Source organism: Salarias fasciatus, chromosome 9 (assembly GCF_902148845.1).
Source record: "Salarias fasciatus chromosome 9, fSalaFa1.1, whole genome shotgun sequence".
NCBI lineage: Eukaryota > Metazoa > Chordata > Actinopteri > Blenniiformes > Blenniidae > Salarias > Salarias fasciatus.
In genome coordinates, this window is record NC_043753.1 from 22,479,863 (window position 1) to 22,500,948 (window position 21,086).

Here is a 21,086-nt window from a genome sequence, read left to right on the forward strand (position 1 = left end):
GTGATGCAGCTTTTTGACGTCCGTATTAGCTGCAAACTACTCAGGAAAGACCTCAAAGCACCGATGAAACCTTCAACAAGGGATTGTGCTAATCAGACGCTTTACTCACACCACAACCACATGGTTCAATACTCCTGTAAGTCCCCTATGAAAGGGCTCAGAAGGTTATTGAACAATTTCTGTTAAGTGAAAGTAACGTCACCTCCATATGTCAAACATTTTTATTCATTGTCTCCATTACTTAATAGTTTTAGAATATTCTTTATGTCAAAAATGTAAAGTTGTAACGACATAAATAAATAAATAATAAATGAATAAATGAATAATAATAAATAAATAAATAAATTCCCTGTCTTGGCCTGCACCTTGTGTTGGCGAGTGGCCTTCAAACTAAGACAGGCTGTTTACAATGTGCACAACTTCATTTTGTGTAATTACAATATTATACATGCTATTTTTAAACTGTACAACATTCATACCATCAACACGTTAATGATAAGAACTTCAGAAATGCCTTTATTGACACAACACACTGAACCAACAAACACTCATTTCAAAGACATTAAACTTGTGGACAGTTGAGCCTTTAATTAGATGTTAATTTAAAGGGTGCACACTGGATGGGTCTGTGGGCTGTGATGGTGTGTGCAGATGGATGATAGACCGCAGTGACATGGTTAACAACGGTAACTTCATTTAAGTCACTAATTTCACATGTTTTCCAGCATGTGTGAATAATATACAGTACTTTTTGGGATTACTTCTAAGAGCACCCTGCCGTGTTCCACCGACACCAGTTCAAATCTTCAGACTGGACGTCTTGTATTTTAACAGGCTCGTTTGCGCCCCCTGTCGGCGGAAGCCACTCTGGAAACAGAAGGATTATATATTTAACAAAACTCTCTCCTCGCTAAATAACGAATCCACACATTTAATGCTGGTTTGAGGTAATTTTTTAAAATCTTTTTTTCCCATAAGAGGAAACGTGTTTATCATTGGTATTTCTAAGGAGGAGCGGCGCTTCATGACGCACGCTGACGCTGTGAAATCCCGGCACGCGCACATACGGCAGAGAGGGGAGGGAGGGGGGAGTCCCGGAATTAACGGAGGGATGAAAAGAAGGAGTGCTGAGCGGTCACGGTGAATTCTACCGACCCACGTTAACCGGAGAAGGAGGAGGAAGAGGAGGAGGAGGAGGAGGAGGAGCCGGGTACCGTTACTCCCGCTCGCCAAGCCCGTGTTGAGGTGGGTCTTGTCGGGGGGGGGGCTTCGCTGTGAACGCGGCTGATAAACGAGCGTAAACAATCAGAAACGGAGCGGCGGGACGCGGTGGTTTAACGGGAGGGGGCTGGACGGACTAATCAGCTTTCCGCCGGCTGTGGACCGCAGTAAAGTCCCGCTCAGAGGGAGAAGAGCCTCCTGCTCCCTGAAGACGGTTCCTGTTTCTGGGTTTCCGCTCCGCGTGGCTCCGGTGTCTCCCGCCTCTCCCTGAAATACCTGCTCGCGAGACACGCTTTTATTCTAACCTCCCGTAAATTGTTAATTATGAGACCGAGTCAGCTGCGGTCCCGTGACGTCAGCGGCGCTTCTTCCACTGCACGCGCTGTTATTGGCGCCGAACTGCATCATGGGGGATGTATTACTAGTACTAATGACAATATTAACATGATAACAAACAGCAGTGATAGTATCGGAATTCCTTTAGGAGAAGCTTTTGGACTAACTCTTGAGTTTCTCTCAGTTCGATGAAAAACAAAAAAAGTCAAGTGTTGCATTGTTTTTCCATCAACCGAGTAAAGTTACTTTTGTAATCTACTCTACACTGAAATTTCAGGATGAACCTAAAATGCACTGTAACCTACAGAGGGAAACTTAATGTGACCATCTTTAATCTTTTTTCAATGCACATGTCCCCTGCTCAGTTTTTGTAGTACTTTTTGCTCGACAAGAAACGAAAGTGCAAAATTCACAACAGGTTTTTGATCCACGAAAGGATTTATGCTGAGATTGGAACGCACACAGGTGAACTCTGTTTACTAGGTGACTTCTGGAGGTACTTGATTACAGTGGATTTTATTTCGGTGCCTGGGAATAAAACTTATGCTTTATGTTAAATTTGGAAAAACAGGTCTGGTAACATCAGCAATGTCAACAATCATATTTATTTTATGCATAAATCAAAACAGAAGTCAGTTCCACATGTATATTCTCACCGATTGCTTTATATAAAGCAATAACATCAATTCATTCTCAGCTTTTCCACAGATTGAAGTTGCTGTCTGTTATGTAGTTTATCCAGTCTGCCTCTCTCCCCACATGAGATGGAGTTTAAGTTGCAGCCAATTTACTGTACTGTGAAGTTGATTTAAAATAATAATAAAAAAGCAAAACTCACTCCTTGTTTCCTGGTTTGTGTGTAGATGTGGATTTCCATCCCCCATGGCTGTGTCCAGGTGACCTCCAGCGACCTCAGCCGCTCCTGTCTGCAGCTGACCCCATAAGAGACGACTGCAGGGTGAGCACAGGTTTTCACATGTTCATACTGTCTGGCCAGACATGCGAATTCTTTAGAAAAGTCAATGTGTGCAGAGTTTAATCAGCTGTGTCAGACTCATTCTAGTTCAGGGAGAAACCATAAGGCATCAGATCAGTGAAATGACAGCACAACAATGCACAGACATCAACAAATCCAGATGTCTTCGATCAAATGAATAGCACACGTGCATGAAAACATAATATCTTTTCAAAAACTACAATTTCAACACCGTGCCAGTTTTAATCTTTGCATCTTGGTGCGACAAATGTCACTTTCAATCCTGCTGCATCTAAAAATGCAACAATAAATCAACGATCTGTCCAAGACTGGACCCTAAGACCCCTTTGGAGTACCGGGTTTGGTCCACAGACCATATGTTTGATAGAGCTGAGCTCAATGACAGAAAACAAGAAGGAAACGCTCCTTCCTGCCAGAGGCTCACAGCTCCAGAGGGGAACTTTTAGTCAAAACATGTTTTTTTTTGTGTTTTCTATAGATTCAGTTTTTCTGCTTAAGTCAGCAGTTCCCCTGTAAAGAGCTATTGGGCGATTTGTGTGATCAGCCAGTATGTGTGCTAATTAAGGATCCATTATTTGTTTATCACAATCGGAAGATTTCCCAAAAGCACCGGACAATTCCTCTACACCTTTTTCTTTGCGTTTGTCCGCTGCTATTTTGTGTTTTGTGCTTGAGCATGCAGGGAGGGCCGAGGCGAACGTGCAGCTTCCTCAGAGTGAACGAGGCTGCAGAAAGGACTGAAATTGAGAAACATAGCGACTGTTAAAACTAATATTTTAACACAAAAAGCTATATTGATACAAGCAATATTGTATTTTTCAATATTATGTCTATCGTAAATGTAATATATCGTCCAGCTGTACATTAAACATTCTGAAACTGTTATAAAACTGGTAGATCCAGATCCTTTGAATAGGACTTTGGTTCTTTAATCCAAACCTCTCGAAGTGCAGTTGATATATGTATATGTGTGTGTGTGTGTGTGTGTGTGTGTGTATGTGTGTATATATATATATATATATATATATATATATATATACCCCATATATATCCCAACGGGAGCTCCTCCAATGGGGTGGGAGCTGGGCGGAGCTAGCTAGGCGGAGCCTTGGGGAGATGCTACATGCTAACGCTAGTTTTCCAAGATTGCCAACCCTAGCTTTAAGTGGCTATTTGAGACTCAGCCTTATTCTATTTCAGAATTGTTTTTCTACTGCATTTTTGAATAGTGCACCAGGCCGAATTGGTTTGCTGGGATGTACTTAAACTTTTTCTTCTTTGGAATTTCTATAATGAAACACACTGAAAGTGTTATTTGAGTTGCCTGATTGCCTTGGAATTTATTTTGGACAAGATGGCCAGACTTAGCTTTCATTCATCATTAACAAAAATATGGATTTCAAATCTTCTGTTCTTGGTGTCTTCATTTGATGAGTCATGCGCTACAATTCTGTAACGTCCCTGAATTTGAATTTTTCACTTGGGGACGTAAAGCAGATATGAGATTAAAATGTGATTAATTAGATTAATTAATTTCAAATCCTGTAATTAATTACATAAATTTTTTTGTTCGCATGACAGCACTAGTGTGTGTACATATATATATATATATATATATATATATATATATATATATATATATATGTATATATATATACATACATACATACATATATTATATATAGAGCTGTCAAAAATAGCGTGTTAATTGCGTTAATTAATTTATGTAATTAATCTCATTAAAATTTTTAACGCAGTTTAACGCATGCGCATCATGACAAGCCTCACCTCTACCAGCGGGTGGCGGTAGTGTACCCGCATTGAATGCAAGTTGGCTGCAAGCTGCCTGCAAGCTGCTGGGAACCAAAGAAGAAGAAGAAGCCTCACCTCAGCCTCAGCTCGTCCATGCTTCACATGTACCCGTTTCCTCGTCCGCTTTGGAGCGTCCGCGCACCACCCGCGCTTTCTCCCCTTTCTCCCAGGCTGCCGCGACCTGCGCACAACGCGGTCTCAAAATCGGGCTGCTGAGCGGACGTCCGCGGATCGGTCCGTGCAGACCCTAGCGGACAGGAATTCTACGCCTCGCGGACAGGAATTTTTATGTCACACGGACCAACGCGCACCCACGTGCACCCACGTGGACATGTGAAGCATGGATGGGCAGCAGATAGGAGGCAAAGGAGGCCTGGCGGCAAATAATTTATCAAAACAGAAGAAGAAAGCAATATGGAGGGAGATAAGCTGACTGGCCCCATGGATTCTACTTGTTTGATTAAAAAAATGTTGAAGCAGTTTTCTGATTTCCACACAAAAAGGAACACTGGCTAAGAATGACCTGTTTAATTGTGCAAGAAAAAAGTGTGGTATCTCTTAGTTTTGCTTTTCTTGTGGTACTACATTTGTTACAGACCTGAAAATGTAACTCCTGCTAAAAGCCAACTTTAGAGGGACTGCAGAGGGAGCGCTGCACACACGCAGACATTATGTTATGGTGTGCATGTTTTAGTTTTTTGAATATTTATTTTATTTGGAGCCTTAAATATAAAAGACATCACGTGTTAAATATATATAATCATGTCCTGTCGTTTTTTTTTTTTTTTTTTTTTTTTTTTTTGTTAATGCAATACAGGAAAAAAAGGTATATTTCAGACATAGTTGCAAATTACGATTATTTGTGATTAATCATGATTAATTAATTTGTAAGATGTGATTAATCTGATTAAAAATTTTAATCATTTGACATCCCTAATTAGGGCTGTCATTTTAGTGCATTAATTAGATTAATTAATTACACCGCAAATTAGTGCACTAAAAAATTAATATAAGATTAATTATAGCACACTTGAATGGTAATTCAATGTGAATAGAACTGTTGTCTTATTTAGAGGCATGTTATACTGTAGTATTCATTTTAAATTGCTGTATTAAGTTAGTTTCAGTATTCATTTTGAATTTAGTTTGCTTAAAGCTCGGGTTGGCGATTTGAATGAGATACATTTTTTTAAATACTGGTTAAAATGATCTTTATGACCCGATGGGAAGCAATTCATAGCGTGTTTTTAAAGTAGTTTGGAAAATATCCGCTGCCTACAGCAGGAGTAAAACGGGAAAAACAGCAACCAATAGTCTTGAGGGGACACCTTTTTTTAAACCAAAAGCACTTTTTGTCATACTGAGTGAAATGCTCCTTGCCCCCTGGGAGAAGTCAATACATTATGTGGATGGAAAAAGGTGCGGAAAAAATCTGACAACTGTAGCGGCCAAAGGACAGTAAAAACTCCAACCAATCGTAAGGAGCGGACCGCTCTTAAGGAACCAATCAAATCCCTTTGCCGTTCGACCTGCCCCCTGCGCGTACACGTACGCGTGCACTGACCCTGGTTCAGTGCGCGCGGAGAAGGACGGAGCGTCGTTGCAGAATGGCGGAGACGAATGTTTGGGGGTTTCCTTACCGTTGAGTGCGCCATACCTTGGCGTAGTTCAAATAAAGAAAAACGAAGAAACGAAGCGCTGAGGACAGGTTACGCCAGGAACGCACTGGACGCGGAAGCGCCGCGTTTGTCTCCGCTCCCAACGGGAGCTCCTCCAATGGGGTGGGAGCTGGGCGGAGCTAGCTAGGCGGAGCCTTGGGGAGATGCTACATGCTAACGCTAGTTTTCCAAGATTGCCAACCCTAGCTTTAAGTGGCTATTTGAGACTCAGCCTTATTCTATTTCAGAATTGTTTTTCTACCGCATTTTTGAATAGTGCACCAGGCCGAATTGGTTTGCTGGGATGTACTTAAACTTTTTCTTCTTTTGAATTTCTTTAATGAAACACACTGAAAGCGTTATTTGAGTTGCCTGATTGCCTTGGAATTTATTTTGGACAAGATGGCCGGACTTAGCTTTCATTCATCATTAACAAAAATATGGATTTCAAATCTTCTGTTCTTGGTGTCTTCATTTGATGAGTCATGCGCTACAATTCTGTAACGTCCCTGAATTTGAATTTTTCACTTGGGGACGTAAAGCAGATATGAGATTAAAATGTGATTAATTAGATTAATTAATTTCAAATCCTGTAATTAATTACATAAATTTTTTTGTTCGCATGACAGCACTAGTGTGTGTACATATATATATATATATATATATATATATATATATATATATATATATATATATATATATATATATATATATACATAGGACAAATAAGCAATTGGAGTCATAAAAGAAATTATGGAATCGATTAAAGCCCGCCACACACTACAGGATTTTTTCAATCTTCCCCGATTCAGACACCACACACTACAAGACAACAGAGGACAGATCGCACCCGATCTTCCTCTCCTGATCTTCTAGTGTGTGGTGTTGCTCCGGAGCAGACCACACACGAGCAGATTCTTCAGCCGAGAATCGGCTCCTCACTCTTCCAAATCTCGCGTCGTCCAACGTGACTTTGTGCCGTTTCCCTTCATTGCTGTTTTTACATTCATCTCCGCTTTCAATAATAAGTGGAGAACTCATTCATTCCCTCAGTTCATTCATTCACATCGGTATCGCTCCTTCAGTGCAGACTACACGAAGATCGGACCCAAACTCATTTGCATACTCCTGACAATCGGACCCTGTCGGCCTCGATCGGGAGCAGAAGATCGGGGCAAAATTCGGCCCGATTATCCTGTAGTGTGTGGAGGCCTTTACAGACCAAAATGTATTCTAAACTGTTGACTCGTCAAAGTAGCTACCTTTGGCAGATATAACAGCTTTCTACAATAGAAATCAAATATTCTTCATGAAGTTCTTCCCATGTCTGTTGCATAAGTTCCCATAAATGTGTGGCACTTGTGGGTTGCTTTGCTTTCACTCTTCTGTCCATTTCATCCCAAATCAGTTCAATCGGGTTTAAGTCTGGAAACTGTGCTGGCCACTCCATGTTTTCAAGTTTACCAGCTTCTTCTTTTTTTAAGATAGTTCTGGCATAGCTTGGACTTATGTTTTGGGTCATTACCTTGCTGTAAGATGAACCCCTGACCAACTAGACGCATACCAGAGGGTATTGCACGGCATGGACGATTTTCTCAAAAGTCGAAGCCAAACGTCTGTTACTCGCTTTTTGAAAAACGCGCGTATATATAACAAGATATATATTCTTTAAAACCCAGAGTAGAGTAGAAAACCAATCGAAGAGCAGATGACATGGTGAACGTCGGTCTGGTTTTAAAACTTTTCATGGTTCGATGTGTTTGGCGTTCACTGTAAATCACTTGAGAATACACAACAGAGTGATAGTCACACATTTGGATTGAAACAGTTGAACACTTTTGTGCATATTTATTTAAGTGCTGATTTGTGTGAGTCGTGATAAACGACCGCGCTGTCAGGCGGATCTGAAGAAGTTCCTGCTTTGCCACTTGTCTGTTTCTGGCTAAACGTTCCCTCTTCACATCACACCTCCCCACTTTACTGGGATTCATCTCTAAATATAATTAGGCTTCACTCACGACGGAGCAGGTGGCAGCGATTACGACGGAGGAGAACTGCCTCTGAAAGCCAGAGTACCTGATGCTGAGAGGAAAGTGAGGCAGGCCGGCTCACACCGCCTCTCTCTCCGCTGAATGCACGATAAATTTAGCTTTCCTATTTTTAGAGCTTCGCCCTCGATGAAGCACGTGCGGCGCAGAGATGAAAGCTCTGAATTTTGTTCCCATTTAGGCCACAGATGTGCAGGAATTCATGCTCGTTCATACGTGAACACACACACACACACGCGCACAAATACACACACTCTAGAGTCTAGATGTACAGACACATACTTGACATGCAGTCCGTGCACCAATTGGCCTGTCTTTGTGGTCACATGTTGCTAATGGTAACAACCCAGTTTCTCCCGTCAGCTTTTCAGTCGTCAGATGAATTTGAACAACTCACTGCACTGTACTTTTCAACAAGAGTGTATGTTAAAGAATAAATGTAACAGAAAGTGAGCGAGTGATTTAGCATACAGCAGCAGCAGGACAAAATCAGGAGTCAGGAGATGTCTTTCAAATACCATGAAGGGAAATTACACAAAAGAGAATGCTAAAATATGATTGAGTGTAACTTTACTTTGTCTTCCAGATAAAAAGCATGTAACCAGCATTAAACATGCACCATCCTCTGCACCATGCACAATAGCTTTATAATATGAAAGGGATTTTACATCACATTCACTCTGATTAATTTAAAAATTTTCAGGACCAGAAATGAACAACTGACAGTGTGGCATAATGAGGAAGTCTGTGAATGGGTTATATATTCAGTCTCTGTTGTCGGTGGCTGCTGAAACAGCCTGCAGCAGTTTTGAATTGCTCCTCTGATTTTGCGTCACAACATGACCCAAATAAATAGTCTTCAAGTTCAGAGGCAAAGCATGTTTATCTTCTTTTAGAGTTGATTAAAAAGAAAGTAAGAAAGCTGCAAAGACTAATATTTGGATGTCTTGACACTCCAAATCTTCCAAATAAGTGCTGTTAAACTCCAGCAGAAAGAGGCAGGTGTGATGAAGTGAGGTTAATGAAGGAGAGCCAATCAAACAGCAGAAAGAACCAGAAACACTTTGTTCGCAATAACAGGGTGAAAGATTTTCTTGGACCTTAAACATTAATCTAATTCCAGACTTGAGTATCCAGATTGATGGAGTTGTTGAGATAATTCAACAACGTGATTTCTGGGATGACTTTAAATATTTATTTTAAAACATATATCACTAAATTATTAACAGTCATCAAAGCTGTGCGTCATATAGAACAAAGAAACATGCCAGATCCTCACAAGTGAGAGGCAAAAATCACAGTTTTCCACCTCAACACACTTCCAACTATCAGAAAATGTGTGCTTGTTTGGGTTGAGCCATCTGTATATCTTTCAAATGCATGCTGGGAATCATCTCTGAATCCTTTTTTTTTCCCTTTGCTCTGGTCATCCATCCATTTGCTCATCCATCTGTTCGCCTATTTGTATCTCTGTTCTCTCCCCTCCATCCTCCAAGAGCTCCCACTCCCTCCTGTCCTCTGGTGCGAGCCGCTGAATTATTTAACATCAGACAGCGGAGCCACAAAGAGATGGAGCGCAGGGCAGAGGAGGAGGAGAGGCCGGAGAATAACGGGAAGCTCGGAGGTGTCCGCCGCTGCAGGAAGTCATGAGTCAGCAGGGAGGGAGAGCGGCAGTGGGAGGGAAGACGGAGCGCGTTTATAGATAGCTTTAGGTGATACGGCAGGAGAGGAGCGGCGTCGGATGCCTCCTGGTGTGTTTGCGCCCTTGTGTGTGTGTGCGTGTGTGTGTGCATGCGCGCATCGATTGAGCGGAGAAGGTCATGGAGCCGAGGGGAGATTAGCGAACTAGAATTGGAACCGGTGCGGGGAGCGCGGCGGCGGAGCGAACGCCTCCTCTGAATAGCGCAGAAACAGGAGAGCCGAAGACAAAAAGGACGAGAGGAGCGGCGACAGTATGGGGGAGAGCTATATGTACCAGCGTCTCCCCTACAGCCGAGCGGAGGAGGGGGAGGGGGAGGACGAAGAGGAGAGAGGCAGGAGCGTCGGACGGCAAATGGTAAAGTCTGAAGTTGTGGATGGGTTTGCTGCGTATCTTCTTCTCGGGCTGTGATTGCGGCGCGCTGCGCTGAGTGTTTTCCTCTGATTGCACCAGTGTTGCTACCGGGATGGAGCCATGCCTCATATTTCTCCTGATCGAATCCAAACTGTCTCTCCAGTTCTTCAGTCCACCAGCATTAAATTATTCATGCTTCCAGTGAATACATCTGAAAAGAGCAAGAAAAAAAACCTGTCCTAATCAGTGTTCCTTTCCAATCCAGGATTTTTTTGTCTGTAAAGCCTTTAAAGGTAGAGAAAATGCACCATCCGTTGCATAATCTCATAAATGTGAAGTGACATTTTAAAATGTGTTAAGTGATTAAATTTAGCAAATCTTAAAATGTCTTGGGTATTTTAAGGTTGTACCTGGCGTGAAGGTAGGCCATCGGACTTGACTGAACTTCTGTGAACATCCTGTTGATCAAACAGCGGTTAGTGTCAGAGCGCTAAGTCGTCTGCATATAATGAAAACTACAAATAAATTATTCTACAAGAGTTTATCAGAAATGGTTCTGTCTCTATAGATCTTAGCTATAGTTTGAGAAAAATAGTTAAACCGTCCTTTGTCTGGAATGAGCTACAGATTCAAACTAACTTTTTGAATGATTGGGTTTGTGTTGAACTCCTCAGTGGACGGATTCCACATCTTTATTGTCTTTAAGGCTCACAGAATGATTGTTACTTCAAGTATTTGACCAATATTACAATCTCCAAACTGTGTGAGCATCAGCGTTCGTTCCGGCTGCAGCAGCGGTCTGAGGTGTGGAATGACCGGTGGAACGGTGTGCGGCTGTGTGCAGATGCAGTGTGAGGAGGGCACGGAGTGGCTGCTGGAGCTGCTGACAGACGTGCAGCTGCAGCAGTACTTCCTGCGGATCCGAGACGACCTCAACGTCACGCGCCTCTCCCACTTCGACTATGTGAAGAATGAAGACCTGGAGAAGATCGGCATGGGGCGCCCCGGTGGGTGTTTCCACTGTTTCAGCTCCATGGAGTTTATTCAGATGGAGCGCTATACACACTGTAGTGCAGGATCGATGCAGTTTTCAGTGTGATTGTGTTGGTTCAGGTCAGAGGAGGCTGTGGGAGGCAGTCAAAAGGAGACGAGCGCTCTATAAACGCAAGTCCTGGATGAGCAAGGTACAGCAACCCTTCCTGTCTTCAACAGAATAACACAAAACCTGCATGAAGTGAAAACCGTAAACGAGCCTTTCTCTCACCTGAACTCACTCCTCTACGTGTCGCCTGCTCCCTGCAGGTGTTTCCAGTCAAACGGCCAGACGCCGACAACCAGCAGCCCCTCGCTCAGGGGGCTTCGTCCGGCGCCGCGTCGGCCAGCAGCGAGTCTCCGGCCTCGCTCACCTGCCTGATCCGAGAGTCGGAGCTGCAGCTGTTCGAGCGGCTCGGAGACGGCACGTTCGGGGTGGTGCGGCGCGGCGAGTGGACCGGGCCCAACGGCAGAGTGGTGAGAGCTTCCATGATCTGTATTCGTCATTCTCTTTAGGATAATACAAAATAGTTGACCAACCAATTCAAACTCAGTTCAACATCCTCAGTGTACCAGCTGTTAACACTTCTGAAACAAATCTGTTAGTTAGATTTTTGTGTGCTTTCATTTTTGACTGTGTATTTACTCTGTGTGTGTGTAGCTGTCGGTGGCGGTGAAGTGTCTGAAGGCGGGCGTGCTGGACTCTGATGGTCTGGACGATTTCATCAGAGAGGTGAACGCCATGCATTCACTGAGCCACCAGAACCTCATCCGGCTGTACGGCATCGTCCTCACTCAGCCGATGAAGATGGTAATTCACAGATGGACACTCTGCGTTTTCACATCACTCAAGCTGCACGCTTTGCCTGGTAACAGATATCATCTTTTACCTGTAGATCTGCCTCCTGCTTCAGATAAGAGTTACAGATTCAAAAGAAATGTTTGACTTTGGATCACATAATCTCCTGTATTAAACCTCAGAAGGGAGCAGCCATAACTCTCTCTGTCACAATAGTCTCTAAATATAAGAAAAGATGCAAACTCAGATAAAAATGTTTCAGGGTTTCCTCTGTTTTTGTCAGGAGAGCTGTTAAACTCAGCTGTTAATTGTTTAAAAATTTCCCATGTTACATTTCGAGCTGACACACTGAGCAGTGTGTGTGTTTGTGTGGTTTGTGTGTAGGTGACTGAACTGGCCCCGATGGGTTCCCTGCTGGATCGTCTCAGAAAGCGTCAGGGTCACATCCTCATCTCCTCGCTGTGCAACTACGCTGTGCAGGTCAGTCAAGACAAGAGAAGATGAGCTGACGCTTTAAAATCCCCCCTATCGTCACGCTCTTTGCTTCAGCGCCCAGGAATCTTTGATTTACTGGTGTTTTAACTAGTGCTGGGCAACGATTAAATTTCTTAATCGCGATGAATCACATAGTTTTTTCTGCGATTAATCGCGATTAATCGCATTATGCACATAAAACACTAATGAATTCAAAAGTACTCTGTAATGATCATCCTGCCCCCAGTCGGGGACAGGGACCTTGTTTTTTTGCAAGAATTTTGCAAATAGCATAATTTAACAATAATAATTTTGCAATTCATCAAATATGATTTATATTAACTTAAAAACGTAAAATACCAAGTCTTTACCAAGATTGCCACCCCCGACCCCCCCAACACACACACACACACACACACACACACACACACATCAACAAGACCAGAGCGGAGGAAAAACGAAGTTTGTTATGAGCGCACACTTCCTCAAACTTCATTCTATTTCTGACCTTCAGACAGAGAAGGCAGGATTAATTCAGTCAAGCCGAATTGTGCCTCGTTAAGACAGATTGTGTGTTGAAGGGAAATTTACTTTATTTTGCGTGTTTTCAGCGCCTGAAGACTGCCCAGCGGGCCGAAACGATCTGCCGGCAGAAGACGCGATTTAAGTTTCACTTTAGTTTTTGTCATATTTGCGCTCCTCGTTTCAGTTTGTGCCTCATACCAGCCTTTTCCTCCTGATCTTTCTGATAATTCGGCTGAGTTCATTACGGCAAAAAATGAGGAATGGACCGCGTTTCACCGCAGAAAGCGCCGCAGATGTGTGTGCGTTTTTGACGCTCAGCTGGAGCACAATGTGTGTGTGTGTGTGTGTGTGTGTGTGTGTGTGTGTGTGTGTGTGTGTGTGTGTGTGTGTGTGTGGTGGGGGCCTGTTAACGCCTGATGAAAATATTTGTCGGCGTTAAGGAAGCAGTGCGTTAACGCGTTATTAACGCGTTAACGTGCCCAGCCCAAGTTTTAACAAACCGAGACATGCTGCTCCTCCCTTCGACTGCTGCAGACAAATGCTGGGACCGACTCTTTTCGGCCACTCCTCATGAATGCCTTGCTGTCCGTGTTGCGCCCGTGCAGGTGGCGTGCGGCATGGCTTACCTGGAGCAGAAGCGTTTCCTTCACAGAGACTTGGCGGCCCGCAACGTCCTCCTGTCCAGCAACGAGCAGGTGAAGATCGGAGACTTTGGCCTGATGAGGGCGCTGCCGACACACACTGACCAGTACATCATGGAGGAGGGCCACAAAATCCCCTTTCCATGGTGAGGAGGACGATGTGGTCTCTTTAAAGTCTCTTCTTTTTCTCTTAACATCTTTGCTGGTTACTGTGACACCTCTTCTCTTCTCTTTAGGTGTGCTCCAGAGTCTCTGAAGTCTCGGACTTTCTCTCATGCGTCTGACACCTGGATGTTTGGCGTCACTCTGTGGGAGATGTTCACCCACGGACAGGAGCCGTGGCTGGGCCTCAATGGAAGCCAGGTGAGAAAAAAAAAAAAGATTCTTGCACAAGCTTTTTTTTTTTTTGGAAGAACTTGTGTTTCTGAGCAACTGCTTGGCTTAACAGTATTATTTTTGTCTCCACAGATCCTCCACAAGGTGGACGTGGAAGCTGAGAGGCTCTGCAAGCCGGACGACTGTCCTCAGGATATTTACAACGTCATGCTGCAGTGCTGGAGCCCCAAACCCGAGGACAGGCCGACCTTCATCGCTCTCAGAGACTTTCTCCTGGAGGTAACGCAGTGGAGATTCAGCTGAAGAGGTTCTGTCGTCTTCATGGGACTGAGTTATTTTCCAAAGTGCCACTAGAGCGTCTTTTCACCACTCTGTCTCAGCCTTGGTCTCTTTAAAGCTTTCCTGTTCTCTGATTGGCCGGCTGCTGGCTGCATCTGTTCACAAATTAAGAAAGAAACTTAACACCTGACTATTTGTCTGCTTTGTGGTTTAAGAATAAAATCTAAAAACAATAATGGTAATGGTGTGCGTGCTCTGCAGACCATGCCGACAGACATGAGAGCCCTGCAGGACTTCGAAGAGGAGGACAAGCTGCAGATCACGATGAATGACGTCATCACCATCATCGAGGGGAGGTCAGTGTGTCACGGTTTGTTTCATTCTCCAAAACACCCGATTCACTGAATCAGCACACAATACAGAAACCTAAATATAACATGTTTTATGACTCAAGGTGAGAAATCCCACTTAGTGCAGCATGTCAGTGATTATCTCAGGACACTGAGCTCCTCCTGATAGGAGAAGAACGCAGGACTAAAGCTTGAACCCTGATTTTGCCGCAGGGCGGAGCACTACTGGTGGCGAGGTCAGAACAGGCGCACGCTGCGCGTCGGACAGTTCCCTCGCCACGTGGTGACGTCGGTCGCCGGCCTCTCCGCCCACGACATCAGCCGACCTCTCAAACACTCCTTCATCCACACGGGACACGGGGACACCGACCCCCACCGGAGCTGGGGTCACGCCGACCGCATAGATAGGTGCGTTGGCTTTATCGCAGCTGTCCACCAGAGGGCAGCAGAGTGCCACGTGTGCAGGTTTTTGCAGTCGTTCCTCACTGTGCTGTGCAAGAATATTCTCATCTTCAGCTACATGGGATGAATTTGTGTCTGTCCTCAGTCTGTACCTGGGGAATCCCATGGACCCTCCTGACGTCATGGGAATCGATTCAGGAACCGCACGACCGACAAAACTTCCCAATCGAGCCAAAAGTACATTCTTCCATCCATATTGATATATTTTGTTCATATAAACACAATATTTTGCAGTTATTTGAAATGTATAACAAACAAATAACTGTTTTTTTTTCTCTGATTTCTATCAGAGCAGCCACCGCCTCGTCCACCTCAACCTGCCGTTCTACTAAAGAGTGAGTTTTCCTTCTCTCTGAGCTCTTCAATCCTTTTTCAGCCTCCTCCTGCTGTTCTGCACTAAAGCAGACTTTGTTAAACACGTCCACAGAGCCGTTCTACGATTCAGTCATGGACGACTACGAGGACGAGGACGACGCCAGCGCCTCGTCGGGCCTGAAGCGGCTCGGCGTGTCCCTGGGCCTGAAGCTCCGGCCGTGGGAGGGGGCCGGCGTGCGCTCGGCCAAGAGCGAGGTGTCGCTGATCGACTTCACCGACGACAGCTTCAGCTCCACCACGCCGTCCCCGCTCACCGAGACACACCAGCCGGACGAGGACACGCTCAAGGTAGCTGATCATCTCATCGCCACACATCCAGATGATTCCTGAACCGGTAAACTCATCATGATGTCTGAGGAGCAGCACTTTTTTTCCTGGAATAGTAATTCAACGACCCTGCTTCCTTTGTAACAGACTCCACCTCATTTTTATGATAAGCAGTGAACATTTTTCATCATTGAGAAATGAGCTTGAACAGACAGAAGTGTCACCTGAAGAAACTTGCTCATTGAAAGTAGCTTTTAGGTTTTTCTCTTTCTGTGAGTCGTCCTTTGATTTATTCTTCAAATTTCGATTCAGATGTTTCCATTTTAATGGATAAAGCCGTACAGTCGGTGTGATCTGTTGAAGTTGCAGCAATCACTGAAGCCAGTAGACGAGCTCGTCTTTCGTCTTGACCTCCCCGCCTTTTAATTTCAGTGCACTCGCAGTGAAGACGTCGCAGTTCAAAGGTTTAAGAGCACCTTCACACTCTTCAAGCGTTCTCCTTCTGAAGCTCACAATAGACGATGTAAGACAGAAGCAAATCTATTGGACTCGTGTTCTCTGCGCACACTGGCTCAGCCTTTAGAATAGAAATGCCATAAATAGCCCATTTCTTCTTGAATGCACCTCAAGTGGGTGCATTGTGACGGATGATTGGTGCTCATTGATCGATCAGGTACACATTCATGCCTCCGCAGCCCCCTGTGGGGGTTTCAGAGTAATCCCACCTCATGGCCTCAGTCTGCATTCAACAAGCTGCGACTGAAAGCTTTGGAGTTTGGCCCAAGTCTCCGGAACACAGCTGTTTATACCTGTGCATTAAATGACGCCGTGTTATTCTTGTTTTCTGTCCGTGTTTTGTTGTTTGTACGATTTTACATTTCAGTGCAAAATCATCCTGGGGGCAGCATTAAAAATATTTAATTCAACGTAGTCTTGTGAGAGCACCTGATGATCAGTGTAACAATACACATATGTATAATTTAACAGGTAATTATCCAGCAATTTCATTTGGTTGCATTGTTAATAAGATGCACTATAATAATACACAAAGCTCTCAAGCTGCAATAAAGTAAATTAATGTTGTGATGATTTAATTTCAGTTGGGTTGAGAGAAGGCCTACTCATTCAAACTCTTCATTTTCACAAAGTTAGTATTTCCTGTCCAAAACCTCATTAAAAGCCTGAAAAAGGCTCTTCCATAAACTCAGGTCCGTGAAGTGTGAAATGCCTCAATCAGTTTGATATCACGTCATGCACGCCTCGTGCCGTCCGTCCTCAGGACACGCCCTCCATCCTGGACTGGCCGCTGCCCCAGCCGTCGTACGACGAGGTCACCGCAGAGCTGGAGGACCAGTCGGAGGACCAGGAGGTGCGCTCCATCAACAAAGGGGCGGCGGAGGAAGACTCGGCGGCTGCAGGCGGCTGCATGTCGGGCCGCAGCGAGTCGCAGTCGGCCGACCTGTTCCAGGAGCTGCAGAGGGAGGTGAGCTGGCGGCGCGGAGCAGTGGCGTTTCTGTTGGATAAATGAGACGACAAACGCTTATTTCTGCATCTCTGCTCACTCAGGTGATGGTGAAGCTGCAGGTTCCCATGGCAACAGGCCGCTCCCTCCCCTCCTCCCCCCTGCCCATGCCTCTGGCTCCTTTGGGCCCCCACCGACAGATCTGCTTGCCTCCCCCCTCCCCCTCCTCCACCTCCTCGTCCGTCGCCTCCTGCTTCGAGGACCGGCCGGTTCTGCCCCCCCGCAGCCCCGTCCCCCCCCTGCGGCCCTCCAAACACAGCCTGGGCCCTCGGCCCGGACACCCGCAGGCCCGCTCCAGCTCCATCTCGCTGGGCGACGAGGAAGACGCCCCCCCTCAGATCCCGCCCCGAGACCACGCCTTCTCCCAGCCGGGCTCCCGCTCCTCCTCCCCGCTCCCGCTGGTTCCCCCGCCGTCCTCCTCCCCCGTGGCCCTGCCGCCGCCGCCCCTCTCCGTGTCCCCACGCCGGGCGTCCGGCCTCCTGGGGCCGCTCCTGTCCTCCAACAGCGCCTCCTCCTCCACGCCCTACTCCTCACGGCTCTCAGCACCGAGCTCCTCCTACTCCTCCACCTCCCTCCTGGAGCCGCTGGCGTTCCGCGAAGGCCGAACGCTGTCCTCTCTGATCGACAGCTCCCAGAGCTCCGCTCCGGCGCCGCTGCCGGAGAGACCCGCCTTTCTGGAGAGGCGAGTTCCGAAATCCGGCTTCACACCAGGATTCATTCCGTACACCTGTATAAAGTGCGATCTGTTCCTGATTGCTCTTTTCTTTCCTCCCTGTCCAGATACGGAGCAGCTAACATGGTGGCAGTCAAACCCATGGTGCAGCAGCAGCAGCAGCAGCAGCAGAGCGGCGTCAAACCCAACACTTCCTACAACAACAACAACAGCGGGCGGGCCGCAGCTCCCAGCATGCAACAGGGGCAGAGCATCACGCAGGTAGACCAGAGCCCAGGAAAATGAGGCGTTTGTGTTTTTATTTGTTGACCCACATGTCTAATAGGAATTAAAGCTGGATGCCACCTCATCAGTTCCGTAAAAGTTGTCAGTAAAGTGAAATTTCTGTTGCTTGTTTCTACGTTTTATTGGTCTTTAATCCAACACGAATCCCAAGAGAGACAATCTTGATGTTTGCTGTCACCCCGGTGTGTAGCTGAGCGTGAAATGGAGGAAGAGAAAGTGTGTGAGGCTGCTTGCAGTTTGAGTTATTGTACTCGCGCACACAAGATACTCTGGTTATTGTTGTAGATCATCAAGTCTTGCATACCTGTGCAGAATACTGATGTGTAAGACATCAAAGGGAAAATCACTTCCCTCCGGCAGGCCTGTCTTTTCATGTTTACATTTCATTTGCATGTCTGTCTCTTCACACACACACTTAAACACACACACCCACACACACATCTTACCTTTGAGTCCACTTTATCTGATTGCAGCAAACAGTGCTACATGTCCATATGTCCAGATCGCTTTTCCCTTTCTGAGTGTGTGTGTGTGTGTGTGTGTGCGCGCAGGTGCAGGGGGCGGTGCACGGTGTGACGACGGAGGAGTGCCAGGCCGCTCTGCAGCGCCACAACTGGAACGTCCCTCAGGCCGTGAACCATTTGAAGGTACGGCAGAGCGGAGCGTTTCCTCCGACACCGTTTCCACACAATACATCACTGGATTCCACTCTGGAGCTCAAACTTCATATCCGCTACAAAAGTGATGAATTGTGGTTAAACTGTGCGATGCAGAATCACGAGTTCTCAGACAGCTCCTGCAGGGCTTTTCTTGGAAAAAAAAATGAGAGCGAGAGCATTTGGGGGCTGTATTGATTGACTTTTCTGAATTAGCGAAGCTTAACTTACAAAAAATTCCATGTAAATGTTTCATAACTCTGATGCTAAATTTATTCCTCAGCACATTCTTCTTAATCACTTTAAATACTGAGTAGTCTCTGTGATTATAAAGGGAAATTCTCATGATTTCTCTTCATGGAAAAACAGAGTCTTTACAGGAAACACTAATTCCTATCTTTAAATCCATTTTTTCTTGATGTTAAACTCATGTTAAAATGATGGAATCTTGTTAACAAAGGAAGGAAAAACATTGGTTACATTACATATCAGTATTTTATGGATTTTGTGTTAAAAGTACTTGAGTTTTGTGTACCTGTGAAACATCTGGAAGCTTCACTCTTTAATGAGGAATCAGTCATGTTACACGGCATGCGATCAGGTGAACTGCGATGCTACAGTGACTCTGGGTTTCATTTTTTTGCAATTTTTGCAAATTTTTTGTGTGATTTGTTGCATTTTAGTGAACTTGACAGAAATCTGACAAGAAATAAACTGCCTGACATTTTGTTCTTGAGTTGTGAAATCTGTAATTAGTGTGATCTGGATCAGTTTTACACGACGAAAGTCATTTTATTCCGTATCAATGAGGCGGTTGAGGCCATCAAAAACAGGCAGTTTGTACTGAAACAGACTGAATTTGTTGGCCGCCCTCCTCCCTCCTCCCTCCTCCCTCCTCCCTCCTCCCTCCTCCCTCCTCCCCGTCATCTGTGCGGCAGGTGGAGCAGCTGTTTCGGCTGGGGCTGCGCTCAAAAGGCGAGTGCGAGGAGCTGCTGCAGCGCTGCCGCTGGGACCTGGAGCAGGCCAGCACCGTCCTGCTGGACTCATACGGACAGCAGCGCAACAGGTAGCGGGGCATCCGGCGTGATGTGTGTGTGTGTCTGTAACCCTGGATTTGCAGATTTCTTTGTCCCAAAAGTGTTGATCTCCTCCATTGACAGCTTCTTTTGTGGCTTCTTACCTTCACTGGCTGGACGTGTTGTTGTTGTTGTTGTTGTGCGTCTCAGGAAGTGACAGCGGGAGGACGCTAATCTGCAAGCAGAGTTCCTGAACTCATGTGGATCGAAACCGCCGACTCTGAGTCACCTGATGAGTCACTGCTCCATCCACTCCCGGGGAACCTGGGACAGCGTGCGTGCCTGGTGTCTCTGCTGCCTCGCTCCCTGTGTCTCACACACACACACACACACACGCAGCTTCGTTAGGAGCTAACAGCAGCTTGATGAATGACTCACACACAGTATTTACTTGAAGTCTTGTTATTTATATATATAATATATATATATTTTTTATGGTTACATGTTAATTCTCTGTTCCCGCTGCTGCAGACTTTTACTAGACAGGATGTGAATGTGTTCAGGTGTGTGTGTGTGCATGTGTAAGCTTTAAGTGTGTGTAAAAATTGATGCCCATGCTTTTGTTCGAAGCGATATAAAGTCAGGGAAGTGTGAGCTAACGTGCAGTTTGTTGAGATGTACAGGTTTTGTTGTATATACGGTATGTATCATTACTGAGCGCGTCGACGCGCACACTGAACTGCTGGACAGAAGAACTTAACTGGATGGTGAAGTGAAAATTCCTTTTTTTTTTTTTTTTTTTTGTAAAGGTCAGTCCCACAGATATGTTAGCAGAGCCCCGACCGGACCTCCCACTTGAGTTTTATGATAGAAATTGCGGCTGAACCGTGGTGGTCCTGGCGTGTAAAAGGCTCTGGAACCAAACTGAGCTGGTTAGGCTGGAAATAAAGTGTGTATTTAACTGACTTTTACCATGTTCGTTGGGTTACGGTGTGTAAATCCATCCCCGTATGGAGCACAGATTCAGTACATCCATTCGATCCGGCTGGTTTTGTTTGTTAAAGGTTCCCTGTGGAGTTTTTTTTTCCTTTTAAACAAACATTTGAGATCCTGAATGCTGTAGTTTTATCTGCCAGCCGTATTGTTTCTTGCTTTTGCTGGCACATTGCAGCAGGTCCTGGCAGGACGTCGCCTCCCGCCGAGCTGTTAGAGGTCAAAGGCTCCACAGGTTGCCTTTAAGCAAGGCACGCCAGGCTGTATGACAGTGGC

The 21,086-nt window shown here is 45.4% G+C and overlaps 2 protein-coding genes across 3 annotated transcripts in view; both read left to right on the forward strand.

Moving 5' to 3' along the window:
• The window catches only part of LOC115394103 (zinc finger protein 45-like), a 1,173,573-nt gene that overhangs the window by 724,287 nt on the left and 428,200 nt on the right, over positions 1–21,086 (forward strand). The window lies entirely within an intron of this gene.
• On the forward strand, positions 1,111–21,075 carry tnk2a (tyrosine kinase, non-receptor, 2a). Of its 2 annotated transcripts, XM_030099287.1 has the most exons (21): positions 1,111–1,245; positions 2,421–2,515; positions 10,970–11,132; positions 11,239–11,309; positions 11,428–11,634; positions 11,819–11,968; positions 12,341–12,436; positions 13,561–13,742; positions 13,833–13,959; positions 14,065–14,211; positions 14,473–14,567; positions 14,775–14,969; positions 15,109–15,200; positions 15,314–15,358; positions 15,451–15,686; positions 16,945–17,148; positions 17,232–17,869; positions 17,968–18,121; positions 18,697–18,792; positions 19,740–19,867; positions 20,028–21,075. In XM_030099287.1, exons 3-21 carry the CDS (start codon positions 10,970–10,972, stop codon positions 20,032–20,034), a joined length of 3,033 nt encoding a protein of 1,010 aa, XP_029955147.1. In that variant the 5' UTR covers positions 1,111–1,245; positions 2,421–2,515; the 3' UTR covers positions 20,035–21,075. The 2 variants fall into 2 exon arrangements, with proteins under 2 accessions (XP_029955147.1, XP_029955146.1); XM_030099286.1 differs by lacking the exons at positions 1,111–1,245; positions 2,421–2,515 and adding an exon at positions 10,027–10,128.